Here is a 19,501-nt window from a genome sequence, read left to right as displayed (position 1 = left end):
AGTTTTCACAAACTAAAAACTTATACATATTATGACATAGAGTAGATAAATTACATTTTTAACACGGTTGTAGAAAAAGTCCTTTAAATTTGCAATCCACTTTATTATGAAATCGGACGTAAGGCTTGTATAAAACTTATCGCCCATATACAGTGATGAGCGCGCTAATAACCGGCAAAATAGCGCAAAAGATGAAAAACATATTAAATTGTGATATAAAAAGAAATAAAACTAGTAGAGCTGTTAAATTTAGCTATAGTAACATATAAATTGACAATATATTGATTGTTTCCCACCTTAACACGTATCAGAGAAGTATGTCAACTAAAACTGTCACTGTGACAATGGCATTTCTCAAACTCGTCCGATACGTCTAAAGGTGGGAAACAATCAATATAATATTAATTAATAAGTTACTATCGCTAAATTTAACACCTCTTCTAGGTTCATCTCTTTTTATCTAACAACTTAATATGTTTTCCATCTTTTGCGTTATTTTGCCGGTTATTAGTGCGCTCATCACTGTATAGAGAAACAAGTAGGTATACGATTTTTTGTCTGATTGTTGTGTCCTTCATAAATTACTATAAAATATAATTGTGTCCATAATAGTGCAAAAAAACTAAACAATATAGAGAAGCTTATTGGTGTATAAACCTATTTTGTATATATAATATATACTAAATTTAAAATCAAGATGCCGTAGAAGCAAACAAACCAAGACACGTTAAATGCTACTAGGGGCACTCCCGAATCATAATTTACAATGTATAAACTTTGGAAATCATGATTTGGGATTTACAATGTATTTTTATATGTAAATTATGATTTGAGAGTGCTCCTAGTAGCATTTATAACTACCTATGTCTTGGTTTGTTTATTGCTACTGCATTTTGATTGTAAATTTAGTATAGACATCTACCGCTTCTGCTCCAAAGAATATTTAAAGAGTGTTTGAAATCCAGGCCTAAAAATAGTTGTGGACAACTATGTATGGCATGGTAAGAAGTTACAATTTTTAAAATCCGTCTCTGTTTTAACGAAACGATGATGCTCTCGTCTCTCGTGCTACTTTTCTTTTTTTGTGCTAGTGCTATATTCTCAATGTCATGCAGTATTCAGTAGGTATTAGTGATGTAACGAATATTCGTATTCGCATTCGCATTCGCGAATATTCGCATGTTTTTCGATATTCGCATTCGCATCCGCATTCGCGAAATTTGTGCGAATGTTTTGCGAATATGAAAACCAGAAAAAAAAAATAATTTTAAGATAATATTAGGTTAATAAAATCAAAATCTATTTACTTCTCATCTTTTTTTATTAAGAAAAGGTAACTTAACCTCAAACATGCAGCTACTCTCAAATGGAAATATGCAGGACACAACAGCAGACAAAGAGACGAAAGATGGAATGAAGCGATAACTCAATGGAGACCTTGGGACTACAAAAGAGAGAGGGACACACCACAGACGAGATGGTCGGATGACCTAAAAAGATACGCAGGTACCAGATCGACAGCATTAGCACTGAACCGAGAAGAGTGGAAAAATAAGGGGGAGGCCTACGTTCAACTTTGGACAAATGAAGGGCAATAAATGGATAGAACTTAACCTTGTATCCTAATCACATTATCAGCCTTGACTTTTTTTTATTATTTGGTATTATGTAATAAAGCTTAAGATTCAGATTAATTTACACTAAATATCAATTAACTTTTCATTATAAATTTAGGAAACATTACAAAAATAGAAACAAATTTAAAAAAATTGAACATTCGCATTCGCATCCGCATTCGCGAATGTCGGAAGCAGATATTCGCATTCGCATTCGTATTCGCGAATGTTCAAAAAATGACATTCGTTACATCACTAGTAGGTATGTAGTAATGTAGTGTAGAGTGTAGAGTGTAGTGTCAATAAAATGATTCTGTTGGTCCTACTAGTGTTACTCTTGCCGCTGTTGATTAGTTACTATTTTAAAAAGAAAAAAAGATATGAGGAACTATGGAAATATTTGGATGTTATTCCTGAACCGAAAAGCTATCCGATACTCGGAACTAATTACAAAATACATACAAGAGGTAAAAAGTTTTACGTTGTATTATATACTATTATTGGATGAACTTTATTATTTTGACCGCAGATTTCTCTATAGACAGAGGTGTATTTACATACATTTTATGTTTATCATTTGATAAAATGAGAATGACTTATTTACTTCGTTACATATCTTCATTTTTATGTGTAACATCCAATCAAGATGATTAATTTATTACATAAGTATTTATTTTTCGGTATACAGGGTGAGTCATGAGGAACTGTACATACTCCTACCTCGTATAGAGGCCCCTATGGGGAATAACAAATGACCATTAAAAAGTGTCTGCTCCCATTGTTTAATAATATACAGGGCGAGTTTCGCATTTTGACAGAAACTTGTATTCGTCATAATTTTTGAACGGTCAGATCGATGTGTCTCTTATTTTGACCAATCGTTACACTATTACCACCTAATCAACTGATTTAGTCAAACTAGAAAAAAATCAGGTCCAGCTTTAAAAAATTAAATGTAGTAATGAAACACAGACTTACTCACAATCATTTAATTATACTTTGACGACCGGTTTCGATCTCTACATTATACAGATCATCTTCAGGTCGGCGTTACAAGTAGTTAAATGCTACAATAAAAGAATACCAGAATTAGAACATTATCTGGTTGCACAAATATTAATAGAAAGCCAAATTCGAAAAAATTTTTGAAATAAAGGTTTGCAACTGTTGACATTTCAGAATATTGATACATACAAATGCACACCTATGAGTTAAAATGCTCATAAGCATATATGAGCAAATGGGTGCATGCAGTTTGTGAATATTTGTTGAAATTTAAATTTTTTAACTATTAAAAAACAAATTAAAACATTAAGCAACCTTAAATATGCTTGAGTTTGGGCCACCACCAGATTCTATCCTTTCCGTGTTTGGAACTATCTTGGCGTATATTAATTATTACTACTCTCTTTTCGAAACACAAATGTTATTATGCAGCCGTCCCAGGTGACACCTTTTGTGTAATTCCATGGCGTTTTGAAATAATTTTAATAGTTTTTAGAAAACTATTACCCTCAGGTCGTAAATACTTCCTGAAGTTAAGCGTGCATTATGCACATATAGTTTTTTTTTTCAACTTCTGCGTAATCATGTCTTCTGCTTCAATAGGAAAATTTTATGACACCTTTTACCAATTTTCTTTTTCATGAACCTTCGATTTTTTGCTTGCATGGCGCCCTGGCACTCTTGAAATACCTCATTAGAATTTGAGCTTCAACTACTTTCATCTCAACACCCACCAAAACATCTGAGATTTATTTTTTTATATATTGTGAATACTTTAAATATTTCAAGAGTCTTCTTTTGTTTTATTGACATTGTTTGTTATTGGCTCTTAATATCAGACTTTTAAATTATGTTCATTCGTTATCATTCTTCTTTATCTTTTCTAAGTTCATTGTTTCATTTTTTATCTATGATTATAACCTTGACTTGTCTAAACTTTTCTGGCAGTTTATCTAGTACATCTTTATTTTACTATCAATAAAATTTTGTTTATCTCATATTACCGTACCTCCATTTTTATTGATAGGCTGAATAATATGTTGTGCTTACTGCCTAACTTTTGCCTTGACCTAGGGGTGCTTTACTTTACTCCAAAGGCGCATCCCTTATTATTTATTTTATTTATAATTGTAAGTTTAAATTTTAACTTTTAGTATTAATTAGGTATACCTACAGAATTTGTTAAATATTAATTCAGCTTATTTTTAGTTATTAATACAATGCTTTATTCTTTTTCTTCGAATGAAGGTATCTGCAGCAAAAGTTCAGAGAACAAGGCTTAACTAGCTGGTTAGCGTCATTTATTTTTACAGTTGAATTTTATAGTACAGCTATTAGCAACAATTTTTTATTGCTGGTCTAAATATTTATATTTAACTTTAATAACTTGATTTGTGCTAAATATTGTCTCTCTCTCTCTCTCTTTCTCTCTTTCAAATCAACTATTTCTTCTTCTTGTTTTCTGTTTAATATTATCTTAAATATAATTACCCTACTTATTCATTCTTCTCTGCTTCTTCTTCTTTTCATGTCTCGAGTTTTTATCAACATTTTTTTTCTTTTCTGCCATTCTTACTTGTCATCCTTCTTCTTATTCACATTTTTTTACAACTATTCTTCTTCTTTTATGAAAAAAATTTTTTCAAGTCCCTGTGAAAAAATTTTCCGGTACCTTGGAGGGTGTGTAACGTTTCAATCAGCCAATTGAACGCTACACCAAGCTCCGCTTGGTATTTGTCCCTCGGACTATATATTTCTAGAAGCGACCCTACTACCGTCAAGTCAATTAGTATTATACATCTCTTCGAAGCTATTTAATGCGATAAAAATTTGTACTAGCGCCCTTTTGCCATTGCCACGTAAATCAGGCACAATATTGGCATACATTATCGTGTTTGTGTGTAGGCCGTTAAACAATGGCCCCTACCTCGGGAAGAAGATTTTAATCAAGCACCTGGAAAAGAAAACCTTCTACCGCTACCTTGGAGAGCGAATTAGCTTACAACCGTATCCTGATGCAGTAGAATAAATTAAACAAGACAGCCCTACAGAGACAAGACAGCCCAACAACGTAGCCCTAGACTTCCTTTAACTACCGGCCACGACAAATTCTACAGGGATTGGGGACCTCCTTTAGGAACTGTAACGGAAGGACTTAAAGCTGAGTAAATTTTTACCTTTATAACTTTTGTACCGATTACCAGCGGGGTCTCGGTCACGGGCTTAGAAAATTAACTTGGTTATCAGTAATCAGTATACAATAAAAATGATTTTTGTTAAGTTTTTTTTATATTTCAATAAATAGCGTATTTAAAAATGATTAGGTAGACTTTTTATTTCCTGTACCTTTTCTGGGATGGGTGTGAAGGAAGAATGAACAGGGAACGAACCCAGGGCTGAGCAGTCGGGCAGAGCACCATTCTGATGGATGGAACGGTGGACGTTTTTCTTTTGAATATCCTAAGGGATGTTTGAGGAATTCCTCCCATCGTTTCTCCCAACAGTGTGGTGTTGCTTAATGCCCTGGTCTTGTTATGATCGGGATGTTACAAAGTGCATTGTCACATTTTCGGTTGTTACTAACTTTATACCTTCTTAATCGTCCTGAATAGACGGAGAGTTTTTGTTTTAATGTATCCAGACACTGTTGGGCTGTGTTATTTTCTGGATCGTATCTCGAGTGTCTTGCAGTGCTCCGCATTATTTCTTCAGCTCTCTTAATGACCTTTCTACTTGTTACACCTCTTATATATTCTGTAACTTGACCAATATCCCTACGCAGTAATTCAATTTTTCCGAGAAGTCTTTTTTCCCAGGGTGCAATTCTGTTACCAGTCCTTCCGTTATTAGTACCCCGTCGTGTTCTGATCTTAACGCCCATTACATTAGCAATTGCTGTTGCTGCACAGTAGATTAGCATATGCAGATATTCCAATGTGTGGGCTTCTACGACATAATTGGGTAGGACTTCAGTGTTCACAATTTGTAACAGCGCACCTAGTTTCTTACAAGAGTTTATTCGTGGTAGCGGTGGTCTGCTAAGTGGATTTGTTCCATTAAACTCTTGTACGGCACGAGCCATTTCGTTTGCTAGACTATCGCGCAACTCGTTGTTTTCCTGCTGTGTATTGTCAGGTTGAGTTTCTGGTATGGGAATCTCAGGAATCTGCTCATCAAGGATTTCATTAGGGACTTGATCTAAAACTAGCCCTTGGTTGTTAATCTCCCGTTCGACTTCGCTTTTGATCGTATTGCGTCTAGCCTCTGGGATAAGGTTGTTTCTTATGATTACTTACCCGGTATTGATCTGATACTCTTTGCTCCGATACTTGAATATCTGGGTACTCCCTGCAAAATTCGGCATACAGCTGTTGTCTGTAGCCGATCGTTTCTTGACCGAGGTTTGTCACCTTATAATAGGAGCGCAAAATGCTTTCGTTAATGGACACAGTCCATTTCATGCGCTGCCTCGGTCGTCCCGCTTGAGTGAGCGCCGGCTGATGTTCCAGCGCAGCACCTTCAGCGGGTGGAGCTCTTGCTGTTGTTTGGCTCGCTTGTGGTTGTTGTTGTTCTTGGGCTGTAGCTGATTGTATGACAGGGGCCCGCCTCCTCAACACCCTGCCACCGACGTCCCGCATGCTGTCACGTCCAGCGCCGGCTCCAGACGTGCCCTGGCGATCCCCAGGTAGCGATCCTAAACATAAATTATTATTCTCCATTCTCATGGGTGTGCATTTTATACCTACTGCCAGGTGTCAGTTTTTGTTCCACGGCAAGTATCCCTGCTACTCTCTGGGTACTGGCGCTACGAATACCCAGAAAGCATCCCCCATTCGCAGGGGGCCGCGCCTGATAGAAGAACCGACAAAAAACTCCCACAGGTACATTATTATTATTATTATTATTATCCAGATTTAGCCATACGGCTCACACTCCCGCTGAGGGGAAAATTGACTCATCCCAGATACCTACGGTATCAAAAGGATTGAGCTCTGGTGGGACTCTTTCCGTGTTATCGAGCCCTAGATGACTTGGAATGCAGGTGTATCTCCCAAAAATTTTCTTACACTTCTGGCCGTCGCAAGTAGTACAGCTTTCTGCATGGTCTTATAAATATGTTCATTGAGACCCAGCTTTTTTATGCTTTCGAGGAGGGTCTTCGGAATGACTCCAGTAGTAGACATAACAATAGGTATTATCTGGGTACTTTCCATTCTCCATTGTCTCCGTATTTGAATTTCCAGATCTCTATACTTGGCGATCTTTTCAGTAAATTTACTACGTAGATTATTGTTGTTAGGTATCGCCACATCAATTAGTGTTGTTTGTCTTGTTAATTTATTAACTAGTACGAGATCTGGTCTATTATGTGCCACTGTTTGGTCTGTGAGCACACTGCGGTCCCAGTATAGCTTGTAGTTGCCATCCTCAAGCATACTCTCAGGAACGTATTGATAATATGGGAGATGGTCCGTTTGGAGAAGTCCCAGCTTGTTAGCTATCTCTTGATGAAGGATTTTTCCCACTCCGTCATGCCGTTCCTTGTATTCAGTTGCAGCAAATGCCTGGCAGCCCCCTGTAATATGTTGGATGGTTTCTTGGGCTTGACATCCATTCGGCATCTGTCGTTTTGAACCTGAGGGTCTTTGACGATATATTTCAGGTAATTTCTGGTTGGTATAACCTGATCCTGAATGGCCAGTAATGAACCCTCCGTTTCAGGGAACATCTTTCCTGATGTCAACCAATAGTTCGACGCTGTATTGTCGACATAGTCTTGGCTGACCTCATTGGGATGTCGCCCGTGCAGAGGTTTACCCATCCAGGTGCGCAGTTTTTCGTCCTTAGTAAGGTGGTTTATGCGCATTTCTGGTTCCCTCAGTTTGATCGGTGTTGTGTCATCTACTGCGCAAATTGCGCGGTGTAGAGTAGATGTCTCAGCCTGCATCTGAAAATAAGTTCTTAAATTAGCAATTTGTTTATCTAATTGCTCACCTATATCCATAAGTCCTCTTCCTCCTAAATACCGGGGTAATGTTGTTCGTTCTACTGCACTTTTAGGGTGGTGTTTTTGTGCCTTTGTGAGGTGTGTTCGTACTTTTCGCTGAAGATTTTCTATATCCGTTTTTGTCCACTTAACAATACCAAATGAATAGCTAAGCGCGGAACAAGCGTAGGTGTTTAGTGCCTTAAACAAATTTTTACTGTTAAGCTGTGAACGAAGCAGCTGTTTTACCCTCCTTATAAACTCAGTAGTTATCTCAGTTTTCATTTGCTTATGGTCAATTTTCCGCGCCTGTTTTACTCCAAGATATTTATACATATCGTTGTCGCCCATGGCCTCGATGTTCTGGCCATTTTGCATATCGAATCCACCGGGCTGTAACTTTCCTCTGACTATATTCAAAACACGGCACTTGTCTAGACCGAACTGCATACTAATATCATTAGAGAATGTTTCTACAGTTTTTAGCATCTCTTCTAGGTGTTCTCGAGTGGAAGCCATTAATTTCAAATCATCCATATACAACAGATGATTGAGCTTCGCTACCACAGTATTATTGCTTTTAATGCTAAAACCTGAGTCAGTGGAGTTTAATAGCTGGGAAAGGGGGTTCAAAGCTAAACAGAACCACAGTGGACTCAACGAGTCTCCTTGAAACAGGCCCCGGTTGATTGCGATATTTTCGGTTTCAATATTTTTTTCACCAGGTATTTGGAGGTGAATTTTAGTCTTCCAATCTCTCATTATATGCCTTAAAAAGGTCACTATGTTATCATCGACTTTGTATATTTTCAAAATATCTATTAGCCATTCATGCGGTACTGAATCAAAGGCCTTTTTATAGTCAATAAAAGCAGTAAAAAGGTTCCTTTTTTTAGTGAATGCCTGGTTAGAAATGACTGAATCGATGATAAGCTGTTCTTTGCAACCCATGGAACCCTTAGCGCATCCTTTCTGTTGAGGCTCTATGATATCGTTTAGAGCACAGTGTTGGTAGCAGTGGTGTCATGGTGTGGGAACGCGTGGGAACGCCGTTCCCGCACTGGTTAAGAAAAGAAAAAAAATAATAGAGAATTTAGGTTTTGTAAACAAAAATTAGCAGTGCGTTCCGGCACTGCGTTCCCACACTGCTAATTTTGCCATGACACCACTGGTTGGTAGATACGCCGGGTTACACAGGATGTGACCAATTTATACAAAGTTGGAAGACAAGTAATTGGGCGGTACTTGGATGGATCTTGGGTGTTATTTTGATCCTTGGGTATTAAATAAGTAGTTCCCTGAGTTAGAAATGATGGTAATTCCTGAGGATTAGAAATAACATGATTAATTAATGTTGATAAGCACTCATGAATACTCCAAAACTTTTTAAGCCAGAAGTTCTGAACTCCGTCTGGTCCAGGAGATTTCCAGTTATGAAGCTCTTTGATGACATTTGAGACTTCTTCAGTCGTGAATGGTTCGTAGGTAGCAGTGACGTAGTGGTGACAGTTGTGCGTCGTATCTTTTATCCAGCCAGCATTGTTGTTAAAAGCAGCTGGCGTGGAAAGTTGATTTCCCCAAAACTCATGAATTTCTTCTTGGCTTGGGTAAGACTTGTCGACACTTTCTACGGTGGAATTGAGTTTTCGGTAAAACGCCTTCTCAGAGTTCTCAAAAAGTGCATTGTCACATTTTCGGTTGTTACTAACTTTATACCTTCTTAATCGTCCTGAATAGACGGAGAGTTTTTGTTTTAATGTATCTAGACACTGTTGGGCTGTGTTATTTTCTGGATCGTATCTCGAGTGTCTTGAAGTGCTCCGCATTATTTCTTCAGCTCTCTTAATGACTTTTCTACTTGTTACACCTCTTATATATTCTGTGACTTGACCAATATCCCTACGCAGTAATTCAATTTTTCCGAGAAGTCTTTTTTCCCATGGTGCAATTCTGTTACCAGTCTTTCCGTTATTAGCACCCCGTCGTGTTCTGATCTTAACGCCCATTACATTGGCAATTGCTGTTGCTGCACAGTAGATTAGCATATGCAGATATTCCAATGTGTGGGCTTCTACGACATAATTGGGTAGGACTTCAGTGTTCACAATTTGTAACAGCGCACCTAGTTTCTTACAAGAGTTTATTCGTGGTAGCGGTGGTCTGCTAAGTGGATTTGTTCCATTAAACTCTTGTACGGCACGAGCCATTTCGTTTTCTAGACTATGGCGCAACTCGTTGTTTTCCTGCTGTGTATTGTCAGGTTGAGTTTCTGGTATGGGAATCTCAGGAATCTGCTCCTCAAGGATTTCATTAGGGACTTGATCTAAAACTAGCTCTTGGTTATTAATCTCCCGTTCGACTTCGCTTTTGATGGCATCGCGTCTAGTCTCTGGGATAAGATTATTTCTTATGATTACCCGGTATTGATCTGATACTCTTTGCTCCGATACTTGAATATCTGGGTACTCCCTGCAAAATTCGGCATACAGCTGTTGTCTGTAGCCGATCGTTTCTTGACCGAGGTTTGTCACCTTATAATAGAAGCGCAAAATGCTTTCGTTGATGGACACAGTCCATTTCATGCGCTGCCTCGGTCGTCCCGCTTGAGTGAGCGCCGGCTGATGATCCAGCGCAGCACCTTCGGCAGGTAGAGCTCTTGTTGTTATTTGGCTCGCTTGTGGTTGTGGTTGGGCTGTAGCTGATTGTATGACAGGGGCCCGCCTCCTCAACACCCTGCCACCGACGAATAATAATAATTATTATTATTATTATTATTATTATTATTATTATTATAAATCAAATAAGGGCAGAGGAGCGAGCTCCTATTATGCCCAAAAACAAAGAGAAATATCATTTTACAACTAATACAAATTAAGAATAAAGTTAAAAATTAACAAACATCAAATAAAAATATTGAAACAATAAAACAATGTCGCCCTAAAACAATTCAATCCTGTAAAGCTCCCATAATGTTCAAAACAAAGAAAAATATCGTTATAAAACTAATAAAAATTTTAAAGATTACAATTTCAAACAAAATTTTGAAACAATAAATAATGCCGTCCTAAAATCATTTAGTCTTGCAAAGAAAATAAAGAATTATCAAGTCTATTTTTAAAAATGTTAACACTAGTTGCCGATATGGTGTCTTCATCTAAGTTATTCCAGATGTTAAATATTCTGTTTGGTAAAAAGTTCATTCTGGATCTTGTTGTCGTCTGTTCTCGGAGAGGGCGTCTCGGTCTGTCGTCGGAGAGGGCCTTCTACGTAAGTTATAACGATCCCTGTTGGTAGTGTAGGAATGACGAATTCGTTTTTGGACTTCATCGAAGATAGGGGTCAAGTTTTCGGGCGGCAAGGGAGAGAAAAGACTGTTGTTAATATTTACCGAATTATTTGCCCTATCCTCAATGCTTCCGTAAAAGGAACCGTCAGTTGGAATATTCCTGGCAAAAGTTAGGAAAGAGGGAGAAAATTTGGTAACATCATGTTGAGCGAGCCTGATTGCCTGGGCTATCTTAAATATGTCTTTATCCCAGTCTTTATGGTTGTCTTGAATAAAAGAACGAATAGCTGTTACGATAGTTTTGTTTACCCTCTCAGTTGGATTAATCTGGGGAAAATATCTGGCATTGTACCAGATTTTCTGTACATTGTATCGTTTCATAAGGTCCTTAAATTCCTTAGAAATGAACTGAGGGCCATTGTCAGCAGCAAAATTCTGCGGGACACCGAAGATTAGGAAGACCTGATTTTCAATAAATTTCACGATGCCAGCAGACGTCGCTGAGGACATGGGGTGTACTAAGATAAACTTGGTGAACCAACCTACAACGACCAAAAGATATCGATTACCCTTCTTAGATCGAGTATAAGGACCTAGAAGGTCAGCTGAGAGGAACTGAAAGGGGTAGTTGATGTCCCTGTATTTACCCATTCGGCCTGCTGGGGGTAAATTTGATGATTTACACGAAGCGCAAACTTTGCATTTAGAGACATATTTTGAAACATATTGCCTCATTTTAGGCCAATAGTACAATTCGGAAATTCTGCCAAGGGTTTTGGATACACCTAAATGACCTGCTGTAGGTTCGTTGTGGTACATATGGAGGATAGATTTTCTGTGTGGGGAGGGAACAAATATTTTCCAATCCGGAGAGGAATCCCAGAATTTGGAACGAGAGAAGACATGCTTGTATAAGATATTATTTTCAACTTTAAGAGAAGGATACTTATGTGGGTCATTGGTAACCTTCTTTATTAAGGTGTTATACCAATTGTCTCTAGTGAGATTAGACAGATTGAGAACTGAAACTTCTGTGGCATTTTCTGGAATTCTGGAAAGGGAATCAGCAACGACATTAAGAGAACCGCTACGATGCACTATGTCAAACTTATAAGAAGATAACTTCATTATCCATCTAGCTAGACGAGGAGAAGGGTTTTTCATAGTGAAAAGCCACTGAAGTGAAGCGTGGTCAGAAATTACGCAAAAAACTGTGCCTTCGATATAACCTCTAAATTTTTCGACTGATAGAAGGATGGCCAAAAGTTCTTTCTCGGTCGTGCTGTACTTGCGTTGGCATTTGTTGAGAGTTTTGCTAAAATAAGCGATGGGGTGCTCAAAACCGTCCTCTTTTTGAAACAGGACTGACCCAATTCCAGAGTCACATGCATCGCAGGCAATATAAAATTTCTTTGAGAAATCAGGACTAGCAAGAACAGGAGCACGAGTGAGAAGGTTTCTTATCTCATGAAAAGCTGAATCAGCCTCTTTAGTCCATGATATGGGCTGTCCTTTCTTTTTTCCTTTTAACAAATCCGAAATTGGAGAACAGACAGAGCTAAAGTTAGGGAGAAATCTACGGTAATACCCGATCAAACCGATAAGGCGTCTGATCTGTGTGGTATTCTGAGGTACAGGGTATTCTAAAATAGAATCGATTTTTTCAGGATCTGTTCTAAGACCTTTTTCATCGACAATGAATCCTAGGAACTTAAGAGATGGTCTACGAAATTGACATTTATCAAAATTGATGGTCAAATTGGCAAGTTTCAGTTGTCTAAACAGCGAGGAGAGTACTTTAAGGTGAGTCTCAAAATCTGGAGTCATCACAATAATGTCATCAACGTAGTAAAAGACATAGGGGTCAAGTTTGGGACCGATTGCCATGTCGATTAATCTGCACATTGCTTGTGCGGAATTATTTAGACCAAAGGGAGGAACATTAAAGCAAAATACTCCACGATTTGGAATAGAAAAAGCGGTTTTGATCTTAGACTCCTCGTCGAGAGGAATTTGATAGAAAGCATGTCGTAAATCAATGGATGTTATATACCTAGCATCACGAACTTTAGAGATAATAGAGTCGATAAGGGGCATTGGGTAACTGTCCGGAAGAGTTATAGAATTCAGCTTCCTACCATCAAAACAGACGCGATGTGTGCCGTTCTTCTTTTTAACGAGCCATAGAGGACTCATCCAAGGAGTTGGAGTGTGTAAGGGTTGAATAACCTTTAGTTTCAGCATTTCGTCAACACCTTCGTTGAGTATTTTCTGCATTGCAGGCGATAGAGGGTATTGCCTTTGTTTTACTGGCTTTGCATTTCCGGTGTCGATGTGGTGAGTATAAAGGGTTGTTCGACCAATAGAGTCCTCTGGAGCTATTTCTTTGAATAGAGAAATGATCGAATCTAATTGAGCGAGTTGAGAAGGAGATAATGTGCATCTATCAGAAATCGTATTAATAACGCAAGTTGAAAAATTATTGGAGCTATACGAAAAATCAGAAAAATTAAAAGATAAACCAAAAAGACGAATAAAATCCATACCTAAGATGATTTTATGTGATATGGAGGGAACAACTAAAAATTTTAAGGAATGTGTGGTGTTCTGTAAAGTAACGGGAACGTGAACAAAGCCAATGGCATCTTGTAGGCTACCGTCAGCTGTCGTTAAGTGTATTGCAACGTCATAACTAATCTGCAATTTAAATTTTTTTAATAGATAAAGGGCTTTAGAACCAAAAATTGACACGTTAGAACCAGAGTCAATAAGAGCAGAAATAGAGTCGTCTAAAATACTGACTGAAAGATAAGGACGGTTGTCATGTTCACGAACATTTAAAAGAGGATTTATAGACAAAGTTCGACTGATTTGAGACGTATGTGCCAAAGATACTGGAGTAACGGTAGAGACAGGTGGATTGACAATGAGGGAAGAGGGAATAAGAGATGGTGAAGATATGTTTGAATTTAAGTTATTTGGGTAAAAAGTTAGGTCGTCAGAGATAACAGGTGAAGAGAGAGTTGTAAGTGAAGGTAGAGATTCATCGGTTAATGACGGGGTGCGCTGGGTTGGTCCGCGGGTCTTCCTTGTTGTGGGGTGGAAGATAGTGCTGGCGGGTTGATGGCGACGCCAGTATGGTCGTTTTTTTGAACGTTAGAACATTTCGGACACCTCGCCTTTGTAACACGCTGTCTTCCACAGCCGTAACAGAAAATAGTAGCTTCGGATTGGCAATCCTGATAGACGTGTCCTTTAGTTCGGCAATTCCAGCAAATTACGTTCAAAGAACATGTTTCTCTGAATCTTTGAGGTAAGGAAGTGGACTGCTTAGAACGGGAAGAACAAATTGCACGAGAAGTTTCTATGCACTTACACGCATTAATGAGATCAGCAACAGTGGGGGTTTTGACCATAGCAAGACCCATAACAAAATCAGGAAGAAGGCCTAACCTAATTTCTTCCACTCGCTCCGCTTCTGAAACATTTTTTTCAAGACGATTGAAAAGTGCCTCACAATCGGCTATAAAAGAGAAAAAAGGCTCATCAGGACCTTGCTGTTTAGTACGAATTTGTTCCCATAAGGCTCTATCGTAGTTGTCAGGTAGATAGGTTTGTTTCAAAGCTGAAACTAACTCATCCCAAGAAGCAAATGACTTTTTTAAATAGTGGTTATGCCACCAAGTGAAGGCAGAGCCTTCGAAAAGATCTCCGGCGGAGAGTAAAAGATCAGAATCCTTGCATCCTCTAGAGTGTTTTAAGACATTAAGTTGTTCAAGAAAAGGGATGAGGTTTGTACCCCCAGAAAATTTTCTTATTCCCCATTTGTGCACGGGAATAGGTTTTGACGCAGTAAGAAAGGAAGGAGAGGCAATAGGTGTAGAAGAGAAGTGTTGATGCTCCTCTTCATCTTGAGGATTTCCCAGTTTTTCCTCCAACTCGCCAAAAAGGATGGATACGTCCATTTTAAATTTTTGCTTGGTCTCCTCTTCCTTTTCATCTGAAGCGGCCATGCGACGTGCTCTTCCGGATAGATGGTGAAAACGATCGGAAATAGTCCGATAGCTAGGAGTTGCACTAGTACCAGTAAAACCCTCGACCAAAGTTTTTAACTCCTGGTACGTTTTCTTAGCGTCTTTGACATCCTGCGTAAAAGCCGGAGTCAACTTATATTCTGGGGCTGTCTTCTTTTCTTCAGTAAGCAACCCTCTCAGTGATTTCCTACGCTCCGCAACATTTTCGGGCACTGTAGAACCTCTAATGGTGAGTTCGTAGGCCAATTCCTCCGTTTTTAGGTGGTTGGGATTGAAAGGGAGAGGCATGATTAACAACGAGAAGATAGTTGAAAAATCTGAGAGGATAGTTGTAAAAGAAAAAAGACAGAAATTCACAGCGGGCGAAGAATAAAGAATACAACGATAGTAACTACAATTCAAAATTAATTAAAGAGAGTAAAATTTAAAAATAGTAAAGATAGTTTTAAAGATAGTTAAATAAAATTAATTCAGCATAAGAAAATGTAAGTCCTGAAAATTTAGTATTTTTGGGACAAACGGTATATATTATAATACATTACCACATTAAAAATGTATCGCAATAATAAATATTAGCGACAAAATATTTTATAGATATCATTAAATATAGATTGCTAATACCGGCAAAAGGCAATTAAGCAAAACGAACATTTATCAAAGAAAAATAAAATGTAAAAACTAGTATTTTAAGCTAAGCCATTAATGTTGAAAATAGACAAAAACAGCAGAGTGAATATTAATATCTACTAACGATTTAAATTGGAATTGTAAAATTAAGATATTTTTAAATTTATAGCGATAAAATTCACAATATAGTTTAAAAGTAAATTTCTATTTCCTGCATCCTGACTAGGATAAGCGCGAGAAAGAATAAACAGGTTTTATTGGGCGCCATTTTGTAACATCCCGATCATAACAAGACCAGGGCATTAAGCAACACCACACTGTTGGGAGAAACGATGGGAGGAATTCCTCAAACATCCCTTAGGATATTCAAAAGAAAAACGTCCACCGTTCCATCCATCAGAATGGTGCTCTGCCCGACTGCTCAGCCCTGGGTTCGTTCCCTGTTCATTCTTCCTTCACACCCATCCCAGAAAAGGTACAGGAAATAAAAAGTCTACCTAATCATTTTTAAATACGCTATTTATTGAAATATAAAAAAAACTTAACAAAAATCATTTTTATTGTATACTGATTACTGATAACCAAGTTAATTTTCTAAGCCCGTGACCGAGACCCCGCTGGTAATCGGTACAAAAGTTATAAAGGTAAAAATTTACTCAGCTTTAAGTCCTTCCGTTACAGTTCCTAAAGGAGGTCCCCAATCCCTGTAGAATTTGTCGTGGCCGGTAGTTAAAGGAAGTCTAGGGCTACGTTGTTGGGCTGTCTTGTCTCTGTAGGGCTGTCTTGTTTAATTTATTCTACTGCATCAGGATACGGTTGTAAGCTAATTCGCTCTCCAAGGTAGCGGTAGAAGGTTTTCTTTTCCAGGTGCTTGATTAAAATCTTCTTCCCGAGGTAGGGGCCATTGTTTAACGGCCTACACACAAACACGATAATGTATGCCAATATTGTGCCTGATTTACGTGGCAATGGCAAAAGGGCGCTAGTACAAATTTTTATCGCATTAAATAGCTTCGAAGAGATGTATAATACTAATTGACTTGACGGTAGTAGGGTCGCTTCTAGAAATATATAGTCCGAGGGACAAATACCAAGCGGAGCTTGGTGTAGCGTTCAATTGGCTGATTGAAACGTTACAACTTTTTGAGAACTCTGAGAAGGCGTTCTACCGAAAACTCAATTCCACCGTAGAAAGTGTCGACAAGTCTTACCCAAGCCAAGAAGAAATTCATGAGTTTTGGGGAAATCAACTTTCCACACCAGCTGTTTTTAACAACAATGCTGGCTGGATAGAAGATACGACGCACAACTGTCACCACTACGTCACTGCTAACTACGAACCATTCACGACTGAAGAAGTCTCAAATGTCATCAAAGAGCTTCATAACTGGAAATCTCCTGGACCAGACGGAGTTCAGAACTTCTGGCTTAAAAAGTTTTGGAGTATTCATGAGTGCTTATCAACATTAATTAATCATGTTATTTCTAATCCGCAGGAATTACCATCATTTCTAACTCAGGGAACTACTTATTTAATACCCAAGGATCAAAATAACACCCAAGATCCATCCAAGTACCGCCCAATTACTTGTCTTCCAACTTTGTATAAATTGGTCACATCCTGTGTAACCCGGCGTATCTACCAACATTGTGCTCTAAACAATATCATAGAGCCTCAACAGAAAGGATGCGCTAAGGGTTCCATGGGTTGCAAAGAACAGCTTATCATCGACTCAGTCATTTCTAACCAGGCATTCACTAAAAAAAGGAACCTTTTTACTGCTTTTATTGACTATAAAAAGGCCTTTGATTGAGTACCGCATGAATGGCTAATAGATATATTGAAAATATACAAAGTCGATGATAACATAGTGACCTTTTTAAGGCATATAATGAGAGATTGGAAGACTAAAATTCACCTCCAAATGCCTGGTGAGAGCAATATCGAAACCGAAAATATCGCAATCAACCGGGGCCTGTTTCAAGGAGACTCGTTGAGTCCATTGTGGTTCTGTTTAGCTTTGAACCCCCTTTCCCAGCTATTAAACTCCACTGACTCAGGTTTTAGCATTAAAAGCAATAATACTGTGGTAGCGAAGCTCAATCATCTGTTGTATATGGATGATTTGAAATTAATGGCTTCCACTCGAGAACACCTAGAAGAGATGCTAAAAACTGTAGAAACATTCTCTAATGATATTAGTATGCAGTTCGGTCTAGACAAGTGCCGTGTTTTGAATATAGTCAGAGGAAAGGTACAGCCCGGTGGATTCGATATGCAAGATGGCCAGAACATCGAGGCTATGGGCTACAACGATATGTACAAATATCTTGGAGTAAAGCAGGCGCGGAAAATTGACCATAAGCAAATGAAAACTGAGATAACTACTGCGTTTATAAGAAGGGTAAAACAGCTGCTTCGTTCACAGCTTAACAGTAAAAATTTGTTTAAGGCACTAAACACCTACGCTTGTTCCGCGCTTAGCTATTCATTTGGTATTGTTAAGTGGACAAAAACGGATATAGAAAATCTTCAGCGAAAAGTACGAACACACCTCACAAAGGCACAAAAACACCACCCGAAAAGTGCAGTAGAACGAACGACATTACCCCGGTATTTAGGAGGAAGAGGACTTATGGATATAGGTGAGCAATTAGATAAACAAATTGCTAATTTAAGAACTTATTTTCAGGTGCAGGCTGAGACATCTACTCTACACCGCGCAATTTGCGCAGTAGATGACACAACACCGATCAAACTGAGGGAACCAGAAACGCGCTTAAACCACCTTACTAAGGACGAAAAACTGCGCGCCTGGATGGGTAAACCTCTGCACGGGCGACATCCCAATGAGGTCAGCCAAGACTATGTCGACAATACAGCGTCGAACTATTGGTTGACATCAGGAAAGATGTTCTCTGAAACGGAGGGTTCATTACTGGCCATTCAGGATCAGGTTATACCAACCAGAAATTACCTGAAATATATCGTCAAAGACCCTCAGGTTCAAAACGACAGATGCCGATATGGATGTCAAGCCCAAGAAACCATCCAACATATTACAGGGGGCTGCCAGGCATTTGCTGCAACTGAATACAAGGAACGGCATGACGGAGTGGGAAAAATCCTTCATCAAGAGATAGCTAACAAGCTGGGACTTCTCCAAACGGACCATCTCCCATATTATCAATACGTTCCTGAGAGTATGCTTGAGGATGGCAACTACAAGCTATACTGGGACCGCAGTGTGCTCACAGACCAAACAGTGGCACATAATAGACCAGATCTCGTACTAGTTAATAAATTAACAAGACAAACAACACTAATTGATGTGGCGATACCTAACAACAATAATCTACGTAGTAAATTTACTGAAAAGATCGCCAAGTATAGAGATCTGGAAATTCAAATACGGAGACAATGGAGAATGCAAAGTACCCAGACGATACCTATTGTTATGTCTACTACTGGAGTCATTCCGAAGACCCTCCTCGAAAGCATAAAAAAGCTGGGTCTCAATGAACATCTTTATAAGACCATGCAGAAAGCTGTACTACTTGCGACGGCCAGAAGTGTACGAAAATTTTTGGGAGATACACCTGCATTCCACGTCACCTAGGGCTCGATAACACGGAAAGAGTCCCACCAGAGCTCAATCCTTTTGATACCGTAGGTATCTGGGATGAGTCAATTTTCCCCTTAGAGGGAGTGTGAGCCGTATGGCTAAATCTGGATAATGTAGTTAATTAATGTCATTGTATCGCATTGTCATTTTATGACAGTACGGTCTCTTAATTATATTATAATTAATGTATTTCATGATTGATATTACCCATTTATGTACAGGGTGTACAAAATTTACAGTTTCATTATTGGGTTAGTCAATGTGTCATATGATGATTATTTTAAATAGAACATCGTATATTAATAAATTATTATACTAAA

At 38.4% G+C, this 19,501-nt stretch overlaps 1 protein-coding gene across 1 annotated transcript in view; it reads left to right on the top strand.

Annotated features, from left to right (window-relative positions):
• Nucleotides 1–1,095: 1,095 nt before the first annotated feature.
• LOC126882077 (cytochrome P450 4C1-like) overlaps nt 1,096–19,501 on the top strand; it is a 67,928-nt gene continuing 49,522 nt past the window's right edge. The window contains exons 1-2 of the mRNA XM_050646906.1: nt 1,096–1,114; nt 1,879–2,083. Of these exons, the coding sequence (XP_050502863.1) occupies nt 1,924–2,083 (160 nt within the window). The 5' untranslated portion in view covers nt 1,096–1,114; nt 1,879–1,923. The remainder of the gene's footprint in view (nt 1,115–1,878; nt 2,084–19,501) is intronic.

The sequence above is a fragment of the Diabrotica virgifera genome, chromosome 3 (assembly GCF_917563875.1).
Source record: "Diabrotica virgifera virgifera chromosome 3, PGI_DIABVI_V3a".
NCBI classification, from domain to species: Eukaryota; Metazoa; Arthropoda; class Insecta; order Coleoptera; family Chrysomelidae; genus Diabrotica; species Diabrotica virgifera.
Note: the sequence above shows the minus strand (reverse complement) of the source record. Positions and strands in the feature narration are given on the sequence as shown.